The sequence below is a fragment of the Meriones unguiculatus genome, chromosome 6, assembly GCF_030254825.1.
Source record: "Meriones unguiculatus strain TT.TT164.6M chromosome 6, Bangor_MerUng_6.1, whole genome shotgun sequence".
NCBI classification, from domain to species: domain Eukaryota; kingdom Metazoa; phylum Chordata; class Mammalia; order Rodentia; family Muridae; genus Meriones; species Meriones unguiculatus.
Window position 1 is genome coordinate 86683257 of NC_083354.1, and position 24223 is coordinate 86707479.

A 24223-nucleotide genomic window follows, 5' to 3' on the forward strand; every position below is an offset into this window, starting at 1 on the left:
AAAATTAAGTAATCATTTAATTACTCAACAAAACAAATACCCAAGAATAAGAAAAAAAGAAAAGGAAGTATTTCCTAGTGAGGCATCTTTGCTTGTTCCTGTTTGATCAGGGAGCTCCAAACTGGCTTTGAATTGTTCTCAACACTGGCTTTCCCCTGGCTCAGAGCCCAGTCAGAGACGTAAAGACTCTCCATCACCAGAGGGTGGCAATGTTGTTACATGGCACCCTTATGGTGCTGTGAAAGCCTGGCGCCTCCTGAACGGTGCCCTACACCCTTAGGAATGGTTAGGTCCTTCTAGGCTGCCCCAAGATGTAATTTTTCTGCTGACCCCACAATACCCAGAATAAGTCTAAATTAGGAGGATGTCCTGTGAAGTATCCCTTTAAATGATTTTACTGTCCACAGCATCAGGTTGTTTTGAAGGACAGAGACTTCTACATCTTTGTGACCAGGATTTTGCTGTCTCTAGGAAGTGCAGAGTCCATAGATCCCTGAGTATATTTAAACTCCCCAGAGGCGATCAGTTGTACTTGAAAAAGTACTCTAAGATCTGCAGATGCCCTCTGTAAATGTTCCAAGTGAATTCAAACATCATGGGTGACTCAGTGGTGAGCTCAGTCTCCCAAGGATCCGCAGAATAGAATCAAATAAAAGAACTCTGTCAAATCACCTGGTTTAGACTCTGAAAACTAAAACGACCTCTACGGTGACCTGGCCCTCTCACAAAAGGGTCACAGCTTAAGCAGTACAGGTGTTAATCTGACTTCAAAGCACTTTCAACAAAATGGGCTCAGTAATGAACGCAACCAGTGTCTTCCAAAGGACTCCACAGCTCTGAAAATGGAACCTGTGCATATGGAGAATCAGAGGAGCACAGAGCACCCAGAACATTGCTAAGAGCCAGTGGTACATGTGAAGGCTTGATGTTGGCACTAGGCTCTCAGGACTAAACAGACAATCTCTAACACAGCCGGAAAACAGTTAGATTTTTGGCCATGCAAAATAAGGCAAGAGGTGATATCAAAAATGTCTACTGATCCTTGCATTTTTTAAAGTAAAAATTAATCACTTAAATAGTTACCTGGTTTGTTTGTTCGTTTGTTTGGTTTTGTCATCTACCAGAGTATTTATAAAAGTCAGAATTTTCTGTAAGTTCCAATTTTATTAGATTCAATAGACAGAAAGTCTGCAAAACTGCTGCACTGTTTCTAAGCACAGAGCGTCTATTGCTCATCTCGCTGTAGGCTGGAAATAGTTCACAGGCAACACTGAATAGCACTACTGAGGCACAGCTTTTGTTTGCCTTCACCATGAAACTTTTTACCTTCGCTTTCCTTTTTACAATAGCTGTGTTGGCTTCAGTCACTCACTGAGTAAACCCAAAGTTCCCTTTGAACAAACCCCAGATTTCAACTACACAAATAACCTAGCAGATGGCTTCACCCATTGCCAACTTTTTCAGTATAAATCATGAAATGTTTTCTTTGTGTTAATTTCCCCATACATTTAATAGTAAAAGGTAAGAATTTTTACAATAGAGTTCTTTGGGTTTTAGAATTTTAAATTGTCAAGGAACTGTTTCTCTACTTATATTACTGAAGTGTTTGTGTAACTATGACCAACTCTTCAAAAAGCAACCTAATGGAGAAAAGATTTACTTTGGCTCATATAAACAGAAGGGTCAGTCCAGCCTGTAGGCGAGGCATGGCGGGCAGAGGGCCTCATATCACAGCAGTAAGGAAGCAGTAAGTAAAGACTCCACAAGGGGCTAGAAACAAGAGACCCTCAAGGACACCCCCACCCCACCATCACCCACCCCCATACCCTCATCCCCCTGCAAGACTCCCTCTAGCTAAAAAAACTACCTCCTAATGGTCTCAGAGCCTCCCAAAACAGCACCACTCACTGGAGACCAACCCCCTAACACATGAACCTTTCAGGAAGCACATTATAGCCAAACCATAGCAGCCATCGCCGTAGAAACCTCTGTCTACTTTTTTAGTAATGTAAAACTTCTAAGACACATCTCTCTCAACATTTAAAAGAAGAAAAGCTTGGCTAACTTTGATAAGCATAAACCATGTTGATTCCTTATGTAGAGTCTAAGTAATATAGTAAGTTGAGAACATGTCCAAGACACTCAGCTTTCTGAGTCTTCTCTTCTGGTCCTTTCTGCATTTCATACATAGACACACATAAAATGGTTCAGGATATACAGCCAGTATTTCCTCACATGGCTCTTCCTATTCCTTCATGTCATGCCTCTCTCTTTTTCTCTACCATCAGCTCTCTCCCTCTGTGCGCACTCAGGAGTCTCTCTGCATACGGCTGTGTGTAGGTCTATCTGCTTGGGCTTCATACCCAGAGGCAAGAACACTCAAAACTTGCTCCTTGGGAAGAGCAATAGACACGTGATGAATTCATAGTGCCAAACAGGTAGCTGATAGAAGACAGACAAATACATGCATACATACATAGGTAGATACATAGAGGAAAGAAAGGGACATGTGTTGTTCAGTTATTTAGAGCTATGGGTAACGTTAGGTGGGCGTGTGGCCTTCTGTTGAAAAAAGAAATGCCTTGCCACCATTTTTTATTCCAAAGGGCTATCTGTCATTCTTTTCTTTGTACCTATTATTTCTGCAATATTCCTTCTTGTTTCTGCAGAAGTTCCTTATAGCAGCTCCAAGACTAGAACTAGGGAGCCACACTCGCTATGTCTTAGCCTAGGACTTTCAAATACCCAGCCACTAAGAAAGAGTCTTCTAGTCCCCGATTGCTAGTTTTACAGCATATCCTAAGCTAACTGACCTCGGAGGCTCATTTGGACCAGACTTGTAGGTCCCCCGTTCTCCCTTCTCTGTGTTTCACTCAGTTCCTTCTAAGCATGCTTCTGGAAGGTCTTCTAGCCAGAGCTACCCATCTTTGGCAGGATGCTTGTTACTTTGTGGCATGACCCAGAACGTTCCTGTCAAGCTCTAATAACTCAAATGTGTTTCTCCATCACTTATTTACTCTTACTTTTGACCGCTGAGGGGTCACAGAACAATTTCATTGTAGCATTGTTTGCATAAAGGCCTCTGAAAGCAACACTATTCACAATAGCAACAAAAGAATAAAGTAGTTAGAGATAAACTTAATCTAGAAGGCAAAAGACTTGCATACCCAAAACTACAATGACTTGCTGAAGTAAATTAAAGAAAATGCCAATAAAGATATCCTGGGCTTCCGGAGTTACAAAAGCATTTCAAGATGTCAACAATTCTCAAAGAAGCTTATGGATTCACTACAATCTCTGTCAGAAACTTAATGACATTTTTATAGAAATAGGAAATTTCATCATAAAAATTCATATGGAATCTCAATGGACTTCCAGACATTTCCGACAGTTTTGCAATAGAAAAACAAAATGGGAGGGAGGCCTCACTTTTCCTGATTTTAGAAATTCTAAAGCTGCAGCATTCAAAAAGCGCGGTACTGGCCTAAAGATAGTAGTAATACAGATCAACCAAACAGAACTGAGTTCAGAGATGATTCCGTACACCCGGGGTTAGCTAAACTTTAACAAGGGTGCTGAGATCACTCAATAATTGTCTTCAAAACAGTGTTTGAGATACTAGTTAACAACAGGAAAGAAAGATATTAGACTCTAACCTTAAAGCATTTCAAAGACCCAATCATAATGCCTAGAACCAAAACACTTTTAGAAAAGGGCTCAAAGAAAGACCATCTCTCAACGGATTTGGCAATGACTTCCTGGATATCAAATGTCTAGGCAACAAAAGAGAAATATAAACAAATTGGATTGTGAGACACTATTAACAGTGCAAACAGGAAAGCTATAGATGTAGATGCTTGTGCACCAAACACCTGATATGGGAGTTAATATCAATGATACACTTCTTTATATATTCCTACAAGCCGACACCAAAAAAACAACAATCCTATTCCAAAGTGAACAACGAGTTCTGATAAGCATTCCTTTAAACATAGAGGGACAGTCTATGACACATGAAAAAGATGTTCAGTGTTCCCAAGCATTAGGAAAATGTCATTCAGAACCACAACTAAATACCGCTTCATACTCCAAAGGATGGCTGTTGTAAACAATAATGCACTTTCACACACAATAAGTGTGATGAGGATGTGGGGAATTAGAACCCGTGTGCAGATGTGGTGATATAAAATGGTGCAGCTGCTTTGAAAAATAGTGTCTTAGTAGGGGTTTCTGTTGCTGTGATTAAAACCCCACGGCCAAAAGCAACTTGAGGAAAAGGCTTGTTTCGTCTTCCAACTCTCAGGTGACAAGTTAATTCTGAGGGAAGGGAGGGCAGGAGCCTGGAGGCAGGAACAGAAAGGCCGTAGAGTAACAGTGCTCAGTGATTGTTGCTCGTGGCCTGCTCAGCCTGCTTTATAAGAAAGCAGAGAGACCTACACAGGGATGACAAGTCCCATAGTGGGCCGGACCCTCCCACATCAATTATAAATCAAGAAAATGTCCTCTGGACCTGCCTATAAGCCAGTAGTATAAGGCATTTTCTCAGTGGAGAGCCCATCTTCCCAAATGACTCTAGCTGGGTCAAGCTGACAAAACAAAAACAAACAACTAATCAACACAGAGAGTATAGCAGATCATTAAAAGCTGAACACCGAAACAGTATAATCACACGATCCAGCAATTCTACTTTTGAGGGTATACCCAAAAGAGTTGAGAGCAGGATATCAAAGCAATTTGTGCACACCTATTTACTGCAGCAGTACTCACAATAGCCAAAAAGAAAAAGAACAAGTGTCCATCAAGAGATGACCGGATAAATACAATAGTACACTCAACCTTCAAAACGAAGGAAAACCGGATTCATGCTCCTCCAAGAATGAGCTTTGCAGACGCTATGCTAAGTGAACTAGTCTAGTCACGAAGAGACAAATACTGTTGATTCCACACATAAAAAAACAAAAAGCCTAAAGTCAGAATCACAGACACAGAAAGTAGAGTAGTGCTTTCCAGGGCCTGGGCAGGAAAAATAGGGGTTACTCTTTTATGGGGACAGAATTTTAGAAAGTGAAAGGGGCTTGGAGATGGATGGATGCGTGGTGGTGGTAATACAGTACTCTGAATGCCATAAGGCCAGAGAACTGTACGGTTAAAAATTATTAACGTGGTAAATTATATGTTTTGTATGCAAACTCAATGAGGTAGACCACTATTGTGACCTGATGGAATTATCTCCAGAACAAACCCACCCACTCTCATTCATGAGACACAAATAAAGTCCCTTACATCTTGGTCCAGCTTCCCTCCTCTAACTATTCCCAGCCTCCTCCAGCCACATTTAACACACAGCTGGTCAGCACAAGCACAGCTTGTACCCGAGGTCTCTGTCTGGCGCCAAAGTCGTCAGCCCTACAGCACACGAGTGGTGTTTGTCCCAGACACCCTCCGTCTGTCATGCAAGCGAGCAGAGGAACCTGCTTCAAAATACAAAACACAAAAGCAAACAGACAAGTTAGAAAGCAGTCACTCGCTTCACCAAACAGTGTTGTCATAATCTAGCCATTCTCGGTGACAGGCTTGCCTTAGAACTGGTTAGCTGGTTAAAAATAACTAATGGTTTCTCTGAAGTACTGGGACAGGGAAACCAAACCAAAACTGTAGGACTCATGCCAGCTAAAGTTCAAAGAACTAAAAAGCCAATTTGGTCCTTGTGTTCACTTTATTAGAAGAAAAAAAACAACTTTAAAACTGTTGAGATATTCTTTCTCTGAACATCAGTTACACTTCGAGAAAATACAACTGAAGGCAAGAGAGGGGCTTGGTACAGCCTCCCTCAAAGGGTCTCCACAAGAGAACTTGCTTCCTAACCTTCGCTGTGTGTCCCTAGAGTCACCTGACTGTTGTCAACGGTGGCGGTGAAATCTGTTGGATCAATTCTTCACAAAGGCACTATAAACAGTTGGCTACCTCATTCAAAGCAGTTTCACACAACCTTAGTTCTGGAAATAGCATCTGTGCAAACCCAGGTGGCTGAAAGTGAGCAGGCTTTAAAGAATGGGCGAATATGCAAGACGAGGCAAAAGGCCCAAACATAAACATAAGTGAACACCAGTGAATTGCTTAGCTTGCAATTGAAGGGAGATTTAGTGAATCAGTTGTGTGGGTGACAATTTGGTCTGTGTTGTCCTTTGGGTGAATTCACATGGCACACTAACAGTGTCTGTTTGGCTCCTGGAGGTGACTCATCTGAGGAAGTCGACCTGACCATGGTGTATCAGGCAGCATCTAATGGAGACGTCAATGCTCTGACTGCCGTGATTCGAGAGGATCCTTCTATCCTGGAATGCTGTGACAGTGAAGGTAGGCTGTGTGTGTGTCTGTGTGTGTGTATGTGTTTAAATCTAGGGATGCTTAGATATAACAAAATATGTATAGAACTTGTTTGTGGAACACTTAAAATACCAAAGAGATAAACTTAGGAAAATCCAAATAAATAGAGTGACATGCCATGTTCATTAGTTAGAAACTCAGTGTAATAAACACACAGTATCTTCCAAATGCATACACAGGATTAATACAATTTCTATAAAGAGGCAACTTGAAAGACCTATCTAATTCTATCAAAACCTGACAAGATGCGTCTGTGTTTGCACAGGCATACACACAAGCAACCATATATAGACAACAGTGTTTGTAGAAGTTTCCTCTCAGATAAGACCTTCCATCTTGGAAGTGTAAGACCTGGGGTCTCATAGCTCAGGAGTTCAAGGTTGCGCCCTTCCCAGAAACTCCCACAGACCATGCAACTCATTGCAAAAGCAAGAGGTTTAATTTAACCATTGCACATTGGGGTCACCCCTGCCGGTCAGCAAAGAGTGGCACCAGGAGACAAAGACCTTAGGTTTTTAAAAGGCAAAAGGTGGAAATCTCCTGAGGTTGTTATCTTGGCAATTAGGAATTGGATGAGGTGTTTAACTTTTAAAATAATTGGTTAGTTCTGGTCACCCTTAGGTCCGGTCAGCCCTTCTGTAAATATCTGATCTTTAAGTCAGTTTGGAATTTCTTACTATATGAGATATAGCCACAGTTAAAGGTGGGAGAATGATTAACTCATCCCGTGTCTGTTCTGAGGAGTGGGGGTTTCAGGCTTTGGATCAAAGGTCAGGAGCTATGCAGGAGAAGGATTGGGGTCATTTGGCCCGGTGTCCAAACAAAGTGCATTTTACAGGCACCAGCCAGTGATTCACTCTCCATTTAGTAGGGATCTCTGCTTGTTCTCTTCCTTATCTCTGCCCTCACAGATGGCTGATGTCAGGAACTTTTACATTCCTCTGCTCTCTGAAGAAGCACTAAGAGGCTTTAATTAACATGGGCCTAAAACGTGAAAATATAAGTTATAAGGCAATTAAAAGAAACATAGGTTACAAAGTTAGTCTGATTCTTTTAGAAGGAAGCTCCTTAACAAATAAAATGTTCTAATAGGAGTCGAAACATTCCATCCCAAAGGGACTCTCCTTAAATAAGGAAATAAACACTTAAAAGTTTCAGGAAGTCCCTGAAATTGACAAGATACACTAGGCCCCCTCATTCACCAAGTATATATAATCAGTAAGAACTGATAAAAGACACTCTCAGATCACCCAAGCCACTTAAAAGAGAAAGAGACCATCCATGCTCCCTTGAGGAGGCTCAGTCCAGCTGAACTGCCTGAGACACTCCACTTTGTCAAACTGTCTGCCAATTGTATAGTGCAATCCAGTCTTCCAACCCACATCATGTCATTCCAAGTCCGTGTCCAATATGAGCTGTCACACATGCTGGGGTGGGCTTTTGGTCATACAGTTGCCTCTGAGTCATTTTCTCTAAGTAAGTCTTCATCACACTCCTGTAAGTAACCCAAACAAGCTCATTGGTTCAATAGGTTGGACTGTGGTGGTTTCCTATCTTGGATAAATATATAATTATTCATATCTCTGCAGGAATACTGTCGCACAACTAGGATAGTTAAAACAATTTCATGGGGAAAAATGTGGAAGGAATCCTATGTTGTAAGATTTGCTATTATGTAGTAGGTGTTTGGGCTAAGGAGCAGATACCTAAGTCAATGGACAGGGACAGAGAACCCAGAACTAGACCTTCAGAAACACTCTAGACTGATTTGAGCTATAGTTCAGTGGAAGAAACATAACTTCATCAACAAATGGTGCCAAGTGCCACAAAACACATAAGATTTTGAGAAGGAAGAAGGGAAGATGAAGAGAGGAGAGAAGAGAAAGGGAACAGGGAGGAGAAGTAAGACAACAGGAAAGTGAAAGAAAGTTGACTCAATCCAAATCTAACACATTTTACATGTTAACATGGATATGGATCATGGACTTAAATATAAGATATAAAACCCAAAACTTTTAGAAAGAATAACTATAATTTTTTTAAAGGAGAAAATATTTAGGATATAGGACTGGGCAAGTATCTCCTAGATTTGCCTCAAAAGCATGTTCATCAAGATAAAAACTTCACAAATCTAAGTTCATCAAAAATTTAAAACTTCTTCTTTGATTAAGGGAATCAAAAGCTTAGATGCAAATTGGAAGACAATATTTACAAACCATATAGTCAAGCTAGCAAGACTGCTTTCAGAGGCCATGCTCTTTAGGTATTTAGTATCATGCTACTACCTGGGTCATGGTGGCACATGACTTTAACCCCAGCACTTGGGAGGCAGAGACAGGCAGGTGGATCTCTGTGAGTTTGAGGCCAGCGTAGGTCTTTGAGGTCTACATAAAAAGTTCCAGGACAGATTTAGTGTGTCTGGTTTTATGTTGAGGTCTTTGATCCACTTGGACTTTAGTTTTGTGCAGGATGAAAAATATGAATCTATTTGCACTTTTCTACATGTAGACATCCAGTTAGACCAGCACCATTTGTTGAAGATGCTGTCTTTTTTCCATTGTATGGTTTTGTTTTCTTTGTCAAAAATCAAGTATGTGCGTGTGTGTGGGTTTATTTCTGGGTCTTCTATTTGATTCCATTGATCCACCATTCTGTTTCTATACCAGTACCATGCATTTTTTTTATTACTATTACTCTGTAGTACAGCTTGAGATCAGGGATGGAGATACCTCAAGACGATCCGTTGTTGTACAGGATCGTTTTGGCAATTCAGGGGTTTTTTGTTTTTCCATATGAAGTTGAGAGTTGTTCTTTCAAGATCTGTAAAGAATTGTGTTGGTATTTTGATGGGAATTGCATTGAATCTGTAGATTGCTTTTGGCAGGATGGCCATTTTCACTATGTTAATCCTACAGATCCATGAACATGGAAGATCTTTCCGTCTTCTGATATCTTCTTCGATTTCTTTCTTCAGAGACTTGAAGTTTTTTGTTTTTTTGTTTTGTTTTGTTTTGTTTTTCCAAACAGGTCTTTTACTTGTTTGGTTAGAGTCACACCAAGGTATTTTATGTTATTTGTGGATATTGTGAAGGGTGTAGTTTCCCTAATTTCTTTCTCAGTCCTTTTGTTTTTCATATACAAGAGGGCTACTGATTTATTTGAATTAATTTTTTCTCCAGCCACTTTGCTAAAGGTGTTTATCAGCTGAATGAGTTCTCTGGTTGAAATTTTAGGATCACTCATGTATAGTATCATATCATCTGCAAATAGTGATACTTTGACTTCTTGCTTTCCAATTTGTATCCCCTTGATCTCCTTTATTTGTCTTATTGCTCTAGCTAGGACTTCAAGTACTGTGTTGAAGAAATACAGAGAGTGGGCAGCCTTGCCTTGTCCCTGATTCCAGTGGGATTGATTTAAGTTTCTCTCCATTTAGTTTGATGTTGGCTATAGGCTTGCTGTATATTGTGTTTACTATGTTTAGGTAAGTGCCTTGTATCCCTGGTCTCTCCAAGACTTTAAACATGAATGGGTGTTGAATTTTGTCAAATGCTTTTTTGGCATCTAAGAGATGATCATCTGGTTTTTCTTCTTCAGTTTGTTTATATGGTAGATTACATTGATGGATTTCCGTATATTGAACCACCCTTCATGACTGGGATAAAGCCTACTTGGTCTTGGTGGATGATATCTTTTATATGTTTCTGGATTTGGTTTGCAAGTATTTTATTGAATATTTTTGCATCGATGTTCATAAAAGAGATAGGTCTGAAGTTCTCTTTTTTTGGTTGGGTGTTTGTGTGGTTTAGGTATCAAGGTGACTGTGGCTTCATAGAATGAGTTTGGAAAGGATACTTCTGTTTCTATTTTGTGGAATAGTTTGAAGAGAATTGGAGTTAGCTCTTCTTTAAAGTTCTGGTAGAATTCTGCAGCTCAGACTCCAAATGAGTTTCCTAGTTATGGGAACAGTAATGGAACAGTTCATGTCTCTGACAGGGTTGGCTAAGTGGCTGGCTCTTTGATCACCTCCCCCTGATGGGGCAACAGCCTTACCAGACCACAAAGAAAGACAATGCAGCCAGTCCTGATGAGACCTGATAGGCTAGGGTCAGATGGAGGGGGAGGAGGACCTCCCCTATCAGTGGCCTTGGAGAAAGGCTTGGGAGGAGGTGAGGGAGGGAGGGTGAGATTGAGAGGGAATCCCAAGGAGGAAGGGGGCTACAGCTGGGATACAAAGTGAATAAACTGTAACTAATATTTAAAAATTATAAAAAGTAAGTTCCTAGGACAGCCAGAGCAACATAGAGAAACCCTGAGAAACCATAGAGGAATCAGAAAATAAAAATAAAATCAAGTCAAGCCAAAACAAAACAAATTATGCCAGTTCTTCCTTTTTGCCAGCAAGAAAAACAAACCAACCAACAAACAGAAACCTAACAGACTACTTAGCTCCCAAGCCTCAGTTTCCTTGTTTGTAAAATGAGGACAATAATGAGAGCACAAAAGAACTGTTTTCTTAGACTTTGTTTTTAATGAGAATTAGATGGTTTTAGAGTTAGGCTTGGCCCACCAGACATTCTCATGCTATTAAGTATATGTGCTGCCACAGGGGTTTCATAATACTGGAGCTGTTTGCAGTCGCCCAGGGCAAGACAAGGAGTTTTAAAGCAGCTCAGCTTCTTAGCCAAAGCCCACAGCTAATAAAAGACCTAGAGCTGGAACCCAAGCATTCTGCTATTTAGGCCAGTGCTTGGCCCTGAGGCAGAGGTCATAAAGCTCTCCGCTTGGGAGGCTGAGGTGGTAAGACTACAGTTGCTGGGGGGGAGGTCAGGACAGTCATTTGGTGGTCCAATTGACAACATTTAACGAAATTCAAGACGTTTGTATCCGTGACCAAGTAATTCTACTTCTGGGCATATTTCGTAAACAAAACTTCTGTACTGATGAACAAAGATGAATAATAAAAATTCAACCACTTGGGAAGAACATAAGTGAACGGAATACGGAAGGGCAGCCTGAGCTTGCTGAGCTGTGTACTGAAACCCTGAATGGACGAGGAGGAGGAAGCGGAGGAGGACAACGACAACAGTGACAAAATGATGCTCTTGTTGGTTTCCAAACCCTTGACAACACAGGGCACTTATTCTTTTAATAATCATCACTAACTTAAAATGTAGTAAGTGGTTTCCAGGGTCGTTCAACGCGTCTCCCCTGACTAACAGTGAAATAATCTCTTGGAAATTGCTTATTGTGTTTATCTTCTTTTCCCTCTTAGATCACTGTGTCTTTCGGGTTAATTGTTCTTTAGTTTGCCTAATAATCTTTTAATTTTACGAATTAAAATAACTTTGCCTGCTAGGTGTGGCAGAACAGACTTGTAATCCCCTCACTCAGAAAATTGAAGCAGGAAGATCACTAGTTCAAGGCCAACCTATTACAAGTTAAGACCTTCTCTCAACAAAGAGTTAATAACTAAAAATTAAAAAAAAAAATAACAAAACACAAACCTTCTGCAGATGTCTAGCTAGCCTTTGAATTTTGGTTGATAATATGTACTGCAGAATTTTTAAATTTAGATCATTGAATTTATCAAGGTATTTTCTTCACAGTTTTTAGCTTTTCCATCTTCCATAAATCCTTAATATTATAAGAATATGCTTCTGTGGTTTTTTTCAGAATGCTACCTTTTGCTTGCACATTTTGTCTCTAATCCATCTGGATTATGTTTAGGGGTGGTAGGGAGTCTGGCTGTATTTGAATTTGGCCCCTATATGCACCCAATTTGTCAGTACATATTTATTAAATCTTTGTCCTCCCCACCAATGGACAATGTCAGCAAAATTACACAGTGAGCTCCATGCAAGTTTGAGTGTTTCCTGGACTCCCCTTTCTAAACTGTTGAGCTATTTCTTGTTTAGTTGTCATAACTTTATACTAAATCTTGTCTGTTCAATAAGGTAATTTTCTGTTCTTTGTTTTCTGAAGAAATTTACATAGAAAGGACAATCTCAAGATTGATATAAACTAGTCATACAGAGCATGTAATTTTATGCAAATAGTATGTAAAACTAATTTGCTTTATTTACTGAGTATCTCAGATTCACAGATTTTTTTTCTTTATTCATTATGTCCTTTCTTTCCCTTTTAATGGCTGTAACTACCACTTCTTTTTAAATTTTTTAATATTTATTCATTCATTTATTTTTTTTTCAAAGCAAGGTTTCTCTGTGTAACCCTGGCTGTCCTGGAACTCATTCTGTGGACCAGGCAGGCCTTGAACTTAGAGATCTGCCTCCTTCCCAAGTGCATGTACTAGGATAAGGCTGTAGCTACTTGACAGGGAGGGAGGCAAAGAGAGGAAGGAAGTAGAGAGGAAGGGAGGGAGGGAGGGGGGAAGAGATGAGGAAAGAAGCAACAGGGGAGAATTAAGAGGAAAAAGGGAGGGGGGAGGAAGAAGAGAGGGAAATCTTGCCACTGTTCTGGGAATCACTTCATTGCTGCTTTGCCTGGCACTGATGTCTGCACAGGCTTTTAGAGAGGAAGGATGCTGGGTCACCGGCTGCCATGTTCAGGGAGAACAGCGAGCGGTCTGGAGAGCCACCCGCTCTCAGGCATCTCTGTGGACCACAGCTGGGTTCATTCAGAGGAGGACCATGAGCTCAACAAGGGTTTCCAGCTCAACAGAATCTAAACATGTCGGCTCAGCAGAGGGTTGGCGTTCAGTTTGGCCTCTTGGGCAGAAGGAATGTGAAGCTCCTTGCTTGTTCCATCAGCCCCAAAGTTCAGCAAAATGTGTCCATTCATCTCTAGTTTTATTCAGAAAGAAAACTGAAAAACTAAATGCCTTTGGCCTTATTGATTGAGAAAGAGAAGAAGTCAATGAGGTGGATCCTATTGAGAATTTGTGTAGCCCAAGGCTAGGCCACCACCCACCTTTACCACCCACTACCTCCAGAAGTGTGGTGAACCTGTTTGCCTGGGCGGACCAAAAGCCGTTCCAGGTTCTGCACCAACTTCACCTTAGTCAGAATAAACTTACCTGCTCGGTCTGGAGTTATTCACATCCCCAAGGCAACAACAGCCAGTTTTGGTCATTTGCCCAACATGTTTTAATCCACCAACTATCCCAGACAGCTGAGTAGGAGGAGAGGACAGAATTACAGACAACTAAGGGGAAGGAGGAGCTAGAAAGAAACATACGGCTTATGTAAACAGAAACCATCACCTCCGGCTTGCTTCAGCGCCACAAAATCCAGCAGCTGGGTTTGTGTTACAGGAAAGCAACATATGAACAGACAGATGATCTGCTCATGAATCTCAAAAGTTAAACATTTGTAAAGGCTGTTGAAACATCTGGTTCCAGGATGTACGCCCTTGATGCATGCGGTTTCTGGTCGTCAAGTGGACACGGTGAAGCTGCTGTTGAAGATGGGTGCCAACATTAATACACAGGATGCGTATGGCCGCACCAGTTTATGCCTGGCAACCTACCTGGTACGAATTTATGTTTGTTAATGGGGCCACAGAGCAAGGGAACTAAAGATGCCATGTGGATTCTGCTCAAAGAATGGTGCCCCTGGGCTGATACAGTAGGTCATCGAGAATAGGACTTGGGCTTTACTCATGATCCTTAAGGCTTGTATGGGTCCTTTACAAGTTAAGATAGAGGTGATATGATCACCCGCAAAATGTCCTTTTCTATCTCAACATCGGAATTTCACTTGGAACGTTTTTGGCCCTTCTTGGTGTTTTTAAGAAGGCCACCATAAATGATGCCCAGAGGGTAATGATTTGAAGATACAGCTGACATCTGTTGGGTGGGATTAGATCGAAAGCAGCTGAGTGGGAGCTCCAGGCTGAGGAATGTGAGAAATGATGAGAACTGGGAAGGTGATATGACTAGGGCATAGGGGACACACCAGGATCCCAAGGGCAATACCAATTGAAGAACTCGTAGCCAAGTGCTCACGTTAGAAACGTTAATGTCATTCTCATACTAGGGATTTTGGTTCAGCATCGCCCAGCATTAAAGCAAAGCATGGTTAAGACTCTCTGAAGATCCTCTAGGCCTCTCCTCTCAAGATGCCCTTCGTGGTCCTTCTGAAAGCTCCCTGGGCTGGCTTAAATCCATGTGAAACAAGCCGTGCCTACCATGCGAGGGACAGTTTGTTGCTTTTCTTCTTTTCCAGCAACATGGCCACTGTTGTCTCACATCCATTGCCTCTTGCAGTTCATTACTGCTGCCAGTTGATGGTTGTGGATTCACCGCAGCCAGCCCCCCCTGGGGTGCCCCACTGAAATGAAACACTTCCTTTCCACACACACACCACCCCTTCCTGCCACAGTCCACAGTTTGCACTGATGCATTGCTCAATCCCCGCACAGATTTTCTTCAGAGGCCTATTAACTTTTTTCTTTGCATACTCTTTTTCTAGGATCCACAAACAAACCTAGGCAGACGGTTTTGAAGTATGGCCCACAGGCCTCTTGGCTATCTCTTAGAGGTCTTGCTTGAAAGGCTGGCTCTGAGGTACACAAGACTGCCTGGAGTTAGAAACTCCTTGGATAGCAGGAGGAAAGGGGAGGGTGGGAGTCTGCGGGTTAAACTGACTTCCCCAGCAACTTCAGTATCCACTTGAATTTAAAGAGCACTGCTCTGTGTGTGCTAGCTGAGTGAGTCTCCACATCTCAGGCAGGTATATGATCACTCCCTCAGTCACCCCCTTGTAGCATGGGCCTTCCTAACTGCTCTTGCTAGTTAAACCTTTTTTGTGAACGACAAGCTAAAATTTGAATGAAGGGCCAGAGGAAAGGGATGGAAATGTCTCCTAAAGTTGCCTGCCCATGAGACTATAAATATGCTGGGAACAAATTATATGTCTTTAAAAACTCTAAAATTTGAAAGGCCTGGAAGGAAGTGCTCTCCTAAACATCAGTTATGAGGGGCAACTTGGAACATAGAAGGGTAACATCTTTGCAGGCAGCTCTTGCCAGTCTAAAGAGCTGTGTGAGGGAAGCAGGAACCTGACACAGGTGGGATGGCCTTCTAACGGTGCCTGGCCTCTGTGTGAGACCCCAAGGCTCACAGTGAGGATGAGCATTCTGAGGGCCTCTGTGAAATCCAGTAATGTCTAGATTTGATCATTAAGAGAAACTTGGCAAAAAAAAAAAAAAAAGGCACTTAGAAACTGAGTCTCAACTCAGGGTACGAATAAATTTGTAGACATGTGACCTTGTGCAAATCACTTCACCTTTTTGGGCCTCTATCCATATTTTTTTTGAGGTGTAGTAAAAACAAAAACCTAAGCTTATCACACCTGAAGGAAAAGGTGAGGCCAGCTAGGACACAGTAGGTACGACACTCATTTGTTGCTTCCAAATGTTATCAAGGGTTTCAAGTATCTTCATTGATTTTTATATTTTCTTTCTGAAGAAAAAAAAAAAGAATGAAGGAAACCCCCCCCCCCCACACACACACATACTGAGTTCCAGGAAACATTGCAAAATATTTTAGATGTTTCAAAGCTTATCCCACCAAAAGATCTGCTTTTTCAAAAACTGTAAATCTTGGGCAATTCAGAAGTTTACCCAACATGCCTTGCTATTGGGTCCTCTGATTAATTTTTCTTTTCCTTTTAAGCAGTGGACTTGATGACTTGGACATTAGTAACTAGAAACAGATTTAATACATTAGAAGACTGAGTCAATGCTGACACTGTCCTCCAAAATATTTGTTCCTATTTAAGACAGATATTGCTGGCCAATTCTATAGAACCTTACTTGGTATTATAGCCCCTGAAGTTCTTTTTAGTTTTGATTTTTGTGACTGGATTTCATGTAGTCTATGCTGTTCAAAAAGTCACTATGCAGCAAAGAATGATCCTTCTCTCCCAATCCTCTTGTTGATAACTTCCCAAATTCTGGCACTCTAGGTCCCCATCTCCCTGATTTAGCCCAAGAATGTTGTTGTGTTCTTATTTGACAGATATTGTCTAGACTCTTCAAAACCACAATGTTCTTTTCATATTTTTATTTTCTTACCTCAATAACATTATTAATTCTTGAAGTTTTGGTGCTTCCAATATTGTCATCTCATCTAACTGGGACATCTCAAGGCTTTACTATCTTCAAATGGAGAGAGGCAAAAAGCTGCTTTTGAGTAAAAGGTTATCACATCATTCTTCTCAATGAGAGTTTCAGTTATTTATTGGTCTGTTTATATGTTGGTAAGAAGCCTGAGGGTTGTAGATAAATGTAGGAGGCATTCTACTTAGCAGTAAAAACCAAACTTAGTCATCAGCAAGCTTGGATCAGTTAAAGAAGTTTAAGTTAAGGAAGTGGAATAAATCTGGGCAGGGCTAGCCTCAGGTTACTTCTGTCCTTCAACATAAGATAGCAGAAAAAAATGACCCAGATGGAAATGTTAGCCAGCAAGGTGATAATATCAAGCTTCAGTTGGTACAATTAGTATGCAGGAAATTCAAGCAGTTTCTTCTTCTTCTTCTTCTTCTTCTTCTTCTTCTTCTTCTTCTTCTTCTTCTTCTTCTTCTTCTTTTCCTTTTTCATTTTTCTGTGTAGTCTTGGCAGTCCTGGCCTCACTTTGTAGACCAGGTTGGCCTCAAACTCACAGCAATCTGCCTGCCTCTGTCTCCCTGAGTGCTGGGATTAAAGGTGTGTGCTACCACTCCCAGCTTCACACAGTTTCATAAGAAACATGTAGGTGCATAAAACCTTGCTATGGGTATCTCCTGATGACCTCTAGTTATGCCTTCGTGTTAGAGATTCAGGACGTCAACATTAGAGTCTCAGCTACTTCCAGGGTGTGTGCAGGTTATAGGCAAGGCTGACTCCAGTAGGCAAGATGTTATCCTTCAGGTTATTAGAAAATGTACATGAACTAATAAAGAATGAAGGCCTACACATTAGATGTGGGGAACAGTTTAAGCATGCAGTCTGGGATACAGAAGTGGCTTGGAAATCTACTGTTTAGAAGTAGATATTGTTATCTAAATCAGACAGTTGATATATATGATTTGGAGCTAAGCCACAGCTGAGTGGCCAAAGCGGGTGCCAGCTCCGTGTCACACGCTACCTTTGGCATGTGGGAATTGGGGCAGCCTAAACAGAGGGGTTGTCGAATCCCAGTGCTAGAAATAGAAGGGAGAGTCAAGAGAGCGGTGCCTGCATCAGTCTGTATATGAAAGGGCAGCAATCTTATAGAAAACCTGTGAACGTGAAGCTCAGACATCAGTTCTCTGATGAGGTGTCTGAGTTAGCACTGTGGTCCTTAATGGTTTCAACTTAAATGTGCTTTTAGCCAAATGAAGGGAGTGGCAACAAACTAACAAACAAAAACTCCAAACTACAGAAAGAATGTTGACCTGTGTTCTGTAAGGCTGCGTTATATAATGATGTGATTGCTGCTGCTTTTCAGGGCTGGCTTGAAGGCTGTGTGAGTTTGCTCAGAAACGGAGCCAAGCACAACATCCCAGATAAAAATGGCCGCCTGCCACTGCACGCGGCCACAGCGGAGCCTGATGTGAGGTAAGCACTACATGACAGTTGGAAAAGACCCAGCTTGCGTGAGAAAGGCATGGGATCCACCACTCTGTGGCTAACAAATGAAACTTACTCATTTTTTTTTTTCTGGATAGGACCAGAACAAAATGTTCATGAGTAATCTTAAACTCCAATCTTACTTCAGTAAAACACTTTCCCTCTTTTATTTAAGGAGAAAGGATACTTTTTCATCACTGGAATCCATAAATTCATTCATTCATTCATTCTAGCAGTCAGTTATTAACTCAGTTAACTATTACTGGGCCTTTATTACAAACCAGCAGAGTTTTAGTACCTAACAATGCCACAGTAAACAAAACAGTCTGTGATGTCCCAGGGTTGACACTGTCGAAGGACTCAAGTGGCCCACTAGCAAACAAAGGAAGAAGATACTTTCCAATAATGACAAGTGCTTTTCAGAAAATCAGACAAGCTAAAACAGCCGTGACATGTCAGTAAGGGTAATGTCCAAGTAGAACATCGAGCCAGAGTCTTGGAGTTGAAGAGGCACAGGAGCCTAAGGCAGAAGTCCAGGGCATTAGAAACAAAACCAGGAGTGTGCACACATGAAGTGCATGTGAAGAGAAAGAGGGAGAGAATGGAAGGAAGGACGGAAGATAGGAAGAGAGAGAAAGAGAGAAAGAAAGGAAGGAAGGAAGGAAGGAAAGAAAGAAAGAAAGAAAGGAAGAAAGAAAGAAAGAAAATCAGTGACTGAAGAGGTCACAATTTGCTAAGACAATTAAGAAACCAAACGAAAAAAATTGCCCCGTGTGAAATTGGCCTCTTGCCTCCTTCATTTTGAAAGCCCTTACAGCACCTGATAACACTTCCTACTACAAACAGCAATGTTCCAGCTTAGCTCCTTCTTCGACTCCGCTGCATATAACATGCCTTTGACAGCAATTCAGCATCCCCCAATCCCAAGGCCTGGCCAGCAGCACAGCTGTGTGCCTCACCCTCAGATCCCAGAGCCATAATTAAGACACGAAGCTCTGTGAAGCTGAAGAGGTTTGGGAGGGGGCAGATAACAGGATTGCTTCCCTTCAGTCACTTTTCATAGATAGCAAAAGGCCTGGGAAATTCCAGGACTATCCCTGAAGCTTGCTGATTGTTTTCTTGGACCATATTCAGAAAGAACAGAATTTACCCAAAGCCTTGAGCAAATCCAGACCATTAACTATCAGTAAACATCATGGTAAGGGGATGGTCTGTTTTCAGAAAGGGTAAAGGGAGGAGAGGAAGTAAAGGAGGGGATAGAGAGGAGAGGAAACAAGGGAAAAAGACTTTTTCTAGCCAGCTTGCACAAATGTTTAGTCACAACAGTATACTGTTTCTGCAAGGGCGATCGTGAGAAAATAAGTTTAAAAACATACCCTGCAAGAATTATTCTGCCTTGGTTACTGAACTTAAGTGACTTTATCTGCTCCTCTCGAGTAATTTTAAGAGCCATGTATCCTGAAAGATAAATGCCCACTTGAGTTATGGTAATGATAGCTATTGCGGCGCTTCCCATTCAAGTTTGGCTTCTCAGACACATCACAGCCTGAATGTCAGGGTTGCTGGGTGGTGGCTGGCTCCCCTCCACATGGTGGCTCAGCGACCCAAGCATCTCTCATCTTGTAACGCCAATATCCTGAATGATCACAGAATGCCCCTCACGTGGCCTGGTGATGGGCAAAAAGGAGCAAAGAGACTCCTCATTCACTCTTAACAAAACCTCAGGCAAACATCACCGGTCCTGTCTAGTCCCCTCCATTAACAAAGACTAGTCATTCGAATAGAACGAATGTCAGGAAATACAGGGATCTGTCTGCCCCTGGGGATTCCACCCCTGAAGTGGGAACTCAGATTTGAATGAAAAGCTCTCTCTGCCATCACCTCCTACACCCGAAGTGTGTCAATCAAATCTTCTCAATCAGAATTACGTTCAAGATCAGTTCAGTTAGCTTGGTTCAACCTCTGTGTGTGTGTGTGTATGTGTTTTGTTATTGTTGTTGTTTTAAATTTATTTATTCACTTTACATCTGATCATAACCCCCTCCCTTCTCTCCTCCGGAACCCACCCTCCCTCTCTCTTCCCCTTCTCCCCTCCTCTCCCCTGTTCCTCAGAGAAGGGGAGCCCCGACACCAGCTCATCAAGTAGCATCAGGACTGGGCATGTCCTCTTCCTCTGTGGCCTGTTGAGGCAGCCCCGCCAAGGGGGAGTGATCAGAAAGCAGAGAACAGAATCCATGTCAGAGTCAGCCCCTGCTCCCCTTACTAGGACACCCACATGAAGCCCGAGCTGCCCATCGGCGTCTTCTGTGTAGAGGGCCTAGGTCCAGTACATGCATGGTCCTTGGTTGGTGCTTCAAAAAGGGTTTGTTGGTTTGTTGGTTTTGTTCATATGGTTTTTGTTTTTTTGTTTTTGGTTTTGGTTTTGTTTTGTGTTGTTTTGGGTTTTCTAGACATGGTTTCTCTGTGTAGCTCTGGCTGTTGTCCTGGAACTCACTCTGTAGACCAGGCTGGCCTTGAACTCAGAGATTCACAGATTCACCTGCCTCTCCCCTCTCACCCCCTAGTGCTGGTATGAAAGGTGTGTACCACCACCCCATGCACCAACATCCCACCCCCCCCAAATCCCCACCCCTATCCTCCCCCCCTCACTCCCTGTCCCTACCACCCCCCCCCCCCGGTTCTGTGGACATATTATATATAGCAATGTCTTTAGACACTCTAGGATCTATCCCACTTGCCTAGAACTTTGAAAGCAAAGAGTTGAGGCTTCCTTTTCTCTGGATATTATATCTAATGACCCAACCAACATCCTCTGATGAGTTGAATCCAGAAAAGTAAACATCTTTCTATGTGCCAAAGATACAATTTTCTTCTTGTAAATGAATGTTAAAATCTTGTGCTTTAGCTACAATGTTACTCAACTAATGAAACCCAAACCTGTGGTTAAGTATTCTGAAAACAATATTTTGTATTAGTGAATCTCCTTCAAAATGGATTGGATCAAACCCTTAACCCATAGATAGCAAATAAAGTAACTGAATTGCCAACAGACTCTCCGGGAAGCATCTTAAAGCATCCTGTCCTAAAGGTTTCCTCCTGGGAGAAAACTGATAAAAATGAGGTCTTTTGTGGTTGTTTTACTGAGAAAATTTATGGCAGAGTTACATCTGCATTGGGTGCAGCAGAAACAAACCAATGCATGTTTTGTCAGAGTTAGGCAGCAGCCACCTGTTTGAGAAAACAGAAAGCTTTGTAGTCTGACTTTGTAGGTGCCTTCCGACATTGCAACTGCCCCAGAGAAGCAGGCTCACGTGAGCCTCATTTCTTAAATGGAGACAACTTAAAAAAAAAAAAAAAGAAAAACATTCATTTATTTATTTTGTGTACATGTGTGTGTGAGTGTACACATGGCACACACCAGCGCTGAAAGTCAGAGAGTGACTTAGAGAAGTTAGTTCTCTCCTTCCCCCGTGTGAGTTCCGAGGATCACACTTAGGTTGGAAGGGAGCGTCCTGACCAATTAGGCACCTCACCAGCCCGTGCATGGGAGTAACCTTAGGCAGGCTTAGCAAGTGCTGAGGTCTGAATCAAACTTAGAGCAAATAACAACAGCGATGAAGATGAGGACGACGTTGAGGAGGAGGGGTGACATTGTTATCATAAGCATGCTCTGAACAAAATTCTTAGTGCTCTCCAGGTCCTGTCCCATTTAACGCACCACTCTCCTGTACAATGTGTCTTACTTTTATCCCCACTGTCCGGATGAGGAAGTGTGGCAAATGGAGGCTAAGTGACCGATGTGCGCGTAAAGAAAACCTGGCTGAAGGTCGCTGTCTTCCCCACAGCCTCTACCGTGGCCTTGCAGAGCTCGAAGTGATCATATTTTATCAGCAAGCCCTTGGCCCGTGTTGCTAGGCTTTATGAGAAACAGCCTTACAAAATTTACTGGCTCGCTATCAAGTCATATTTTATTCATTATAACATCTTCAAAAACCCTATATATGAAACCACAGCAAAAAAAAAAAAAAAGTTTCACTTAGGGAGGGATGGCTCTGCTTCCCTGAGAAAATAGTCTAAATGTGTTTTGTAGGAACCCTTGGTTTAGGATCCCATGCCTCATGTTCTGTGCTTAGGAAATTCAAAACTCACTTTGAAACCTACCTCAGCACAGACTGGAGATCATGTCTTCTATCTTCTGCCCTTGTTTTCTCTGCCTTATTTCTTCACTCACCTTATTTTTACTTTATGTAACCAAAACCCACCTAAAATCCTTGTTGAGCTGAGGTTAAGAGTGGATGGGAGTCAGGCTGAACTTGAATCTTGCCTCATCTATCTGACCAACCACTTTGTCTTGGACAAGTTGCTATGTCAAGGCCCAGATAAGTTTCTTTTCTAGAAAATAAGGGGGATGCAATTCTTTTCTTATAAGAAGGGAAGCAGAATTAGAGGAAAATACTACTGAACGTCGTATTGTGTTCGGAAAGCTTAATGCTGCGTGTGATAGTAATGGCGATAGTCAACAGACATGAATACCACACGCTGGCAATAAAGACTAGGACCCACTGATTGCCACCCCACCAGGTCCCACCTTGGCACACACAGGTGCAAAAGGTACTGACAAACACATAGGTGTTGTGCACACAGTCTTGTAGCAGCGTGCAGTACGCATTTACTGCTAAGGATGCTGGGAGAGCGACACTCACTCCCCTTTGCGTAGACTCAAGGAAACAGGCTGCTGCTGAACTTCAGATTTAAACTCAGGCCGTTCAGTTCCCCCAGAAACTCCCTTTACAACTTTTGTGAGCTTAGGTCCATCAATATTTTCTTCATATTAGTAAGCAGTACAAACAGCCGCCTGCCCAGAGGACTTGTGAAAAGATGTTTACATTGGCTTAAAAAAATCTGCTGACCCTTAGGTTTCCAAACAACAACCTCCCCTCACATGACTCTCACTGGAGGTTATTGAAGCTGCTTTTAAACAGTCCAGAGGGATGTTTGCATTATTCTGCCCTTAGCCTACAGAGAGATTCGGGCTCTCTGATGGGTTGGATCCACAGCCTCAGCTAAGGCCCAGGGCAGTGGGGATTGGAGCAGACGCGGGGATATGTGATTTATACATTTCTACATTATGCATTTATACATTTTAAATGTATGTAACAAACACAAAGGAGCCCAGGAGGCCAGGCTTCATCCCACCAGTCCCGTGCCTACTCCGAGCTCTCTGCTTCTTAACAGGCCCAAGTTTTCCCCTTTGAGTGTCCCTTAAGCTTTTCTTATATCCTTGGCTGGGACATTCAGAGGGCGCCTGAGTGAAAGAGGGGACAGAATAGTTAGGACAAAGTCCCAAAGAGACTGGTGTTTGTACAGCCCCGCAGGCGCTAGTGCTGAAAGCCAAGCAGCAATTTCCTCTGAAAGAAGCCACCAGTTCTGAAGGACTTCTTCATAGTCTCCACGGTAACAGGCAGATTTTTTCTTTTCTTTCCTTTTTCATTTTTTTTGCAGGCTGCAGCACCAGCAGTTCTGCATCTTTTCATTGCTCTTGGCTACAGCTGGCTCATTACCTTGGGGTCCTATAAATTACTAACGCTCTAACTTGATGTGGATACTTCATTATGCCACACCCTTGCCTCCAGATAGCATTAGGGACAGGAAGGGGAAGATGGTTGGCTCGGGGGAGCATCCCCTTTCATCACCATCACTTAGCTGAAGGGCTGGGAGCCTTGAGGGGTCAACAAAACAGAAAAGATAACCAAAGTATGCTATACTTATAGTGGTTTTATCTGATCCCTGCTGCCACCTGAATCACCTGAGGATGACCAGGAAGATACAGAAAGGGCAAGACCCAGCAAGATTTTTAAAAATGAACCGTTCATTATAAAAAAGTTGGGGATGGGCACACAAAAGTTTTGTAAGCATTGGCTCATTTAAAATTGTAGCAAATCTTTAGTAATTAGAAGGCACACTTTCCATTATATAGATAAGGAGGTCCTGAGAGAGGTATGACTTTCCCAAGGTCCCTGGATGGTTGATAGGAAGCTTGGATTCTAACCGCAGGCCTCTGGGTTCTCATTACTTATCATGGCCCCAGGGGAGGGAAGGACTGTCCTTGTTTGCTGTCCTGCTACCCTGTCTGTAGTGGCCTGGAGCTGTTGCTCTGAGATCTGAGGGCAGTTTGAACAGGTTCCAGCAGGGTGGCATGATAGAAGAAATGTTTCTGGCCACCATCGCATCATGCTGGAGCTCTAGGAGAAAAAGACGAGGACAGGGAGTGATCCAGAGC

The 24223-nt window shown here is 42.3% G+C and overlaps 1 protein-coding gene across 6 annotated transcripts in view; it reads left to right on the forward strand.

Moving 5' to 3' along the window:
- The window catches only part of Ankrd55 (ankyrin repeat domain 55), an 87079-nt gene that overhangs the window by 12443 nt on the left and 50413 nt on the right, over positions 1-24223 (forward strand). For all 6 annotated transcript variants that reach the window (XR_009592414.1, XR_009592413.1, XM_060385717.1 and 3 more), the window contains 3 exons: positions 6235-6357; positions 13751-13881; positions 17822-17931. Coding sequence is in view for 4 of the 6 variants with exons in the window: in XM_060385717.1 (XP_060241700.1) it covers positions 6235-6357; positions 13751-13881; positions 17822-17931 (364 nt within the window). In the remaining 2 variants the exon portion in view is untranslated. The remainder of the gene's footprint in view (positions 1-6234; positions 6358-13750; positions 13882-17821; positions 17932-24223) is intronic.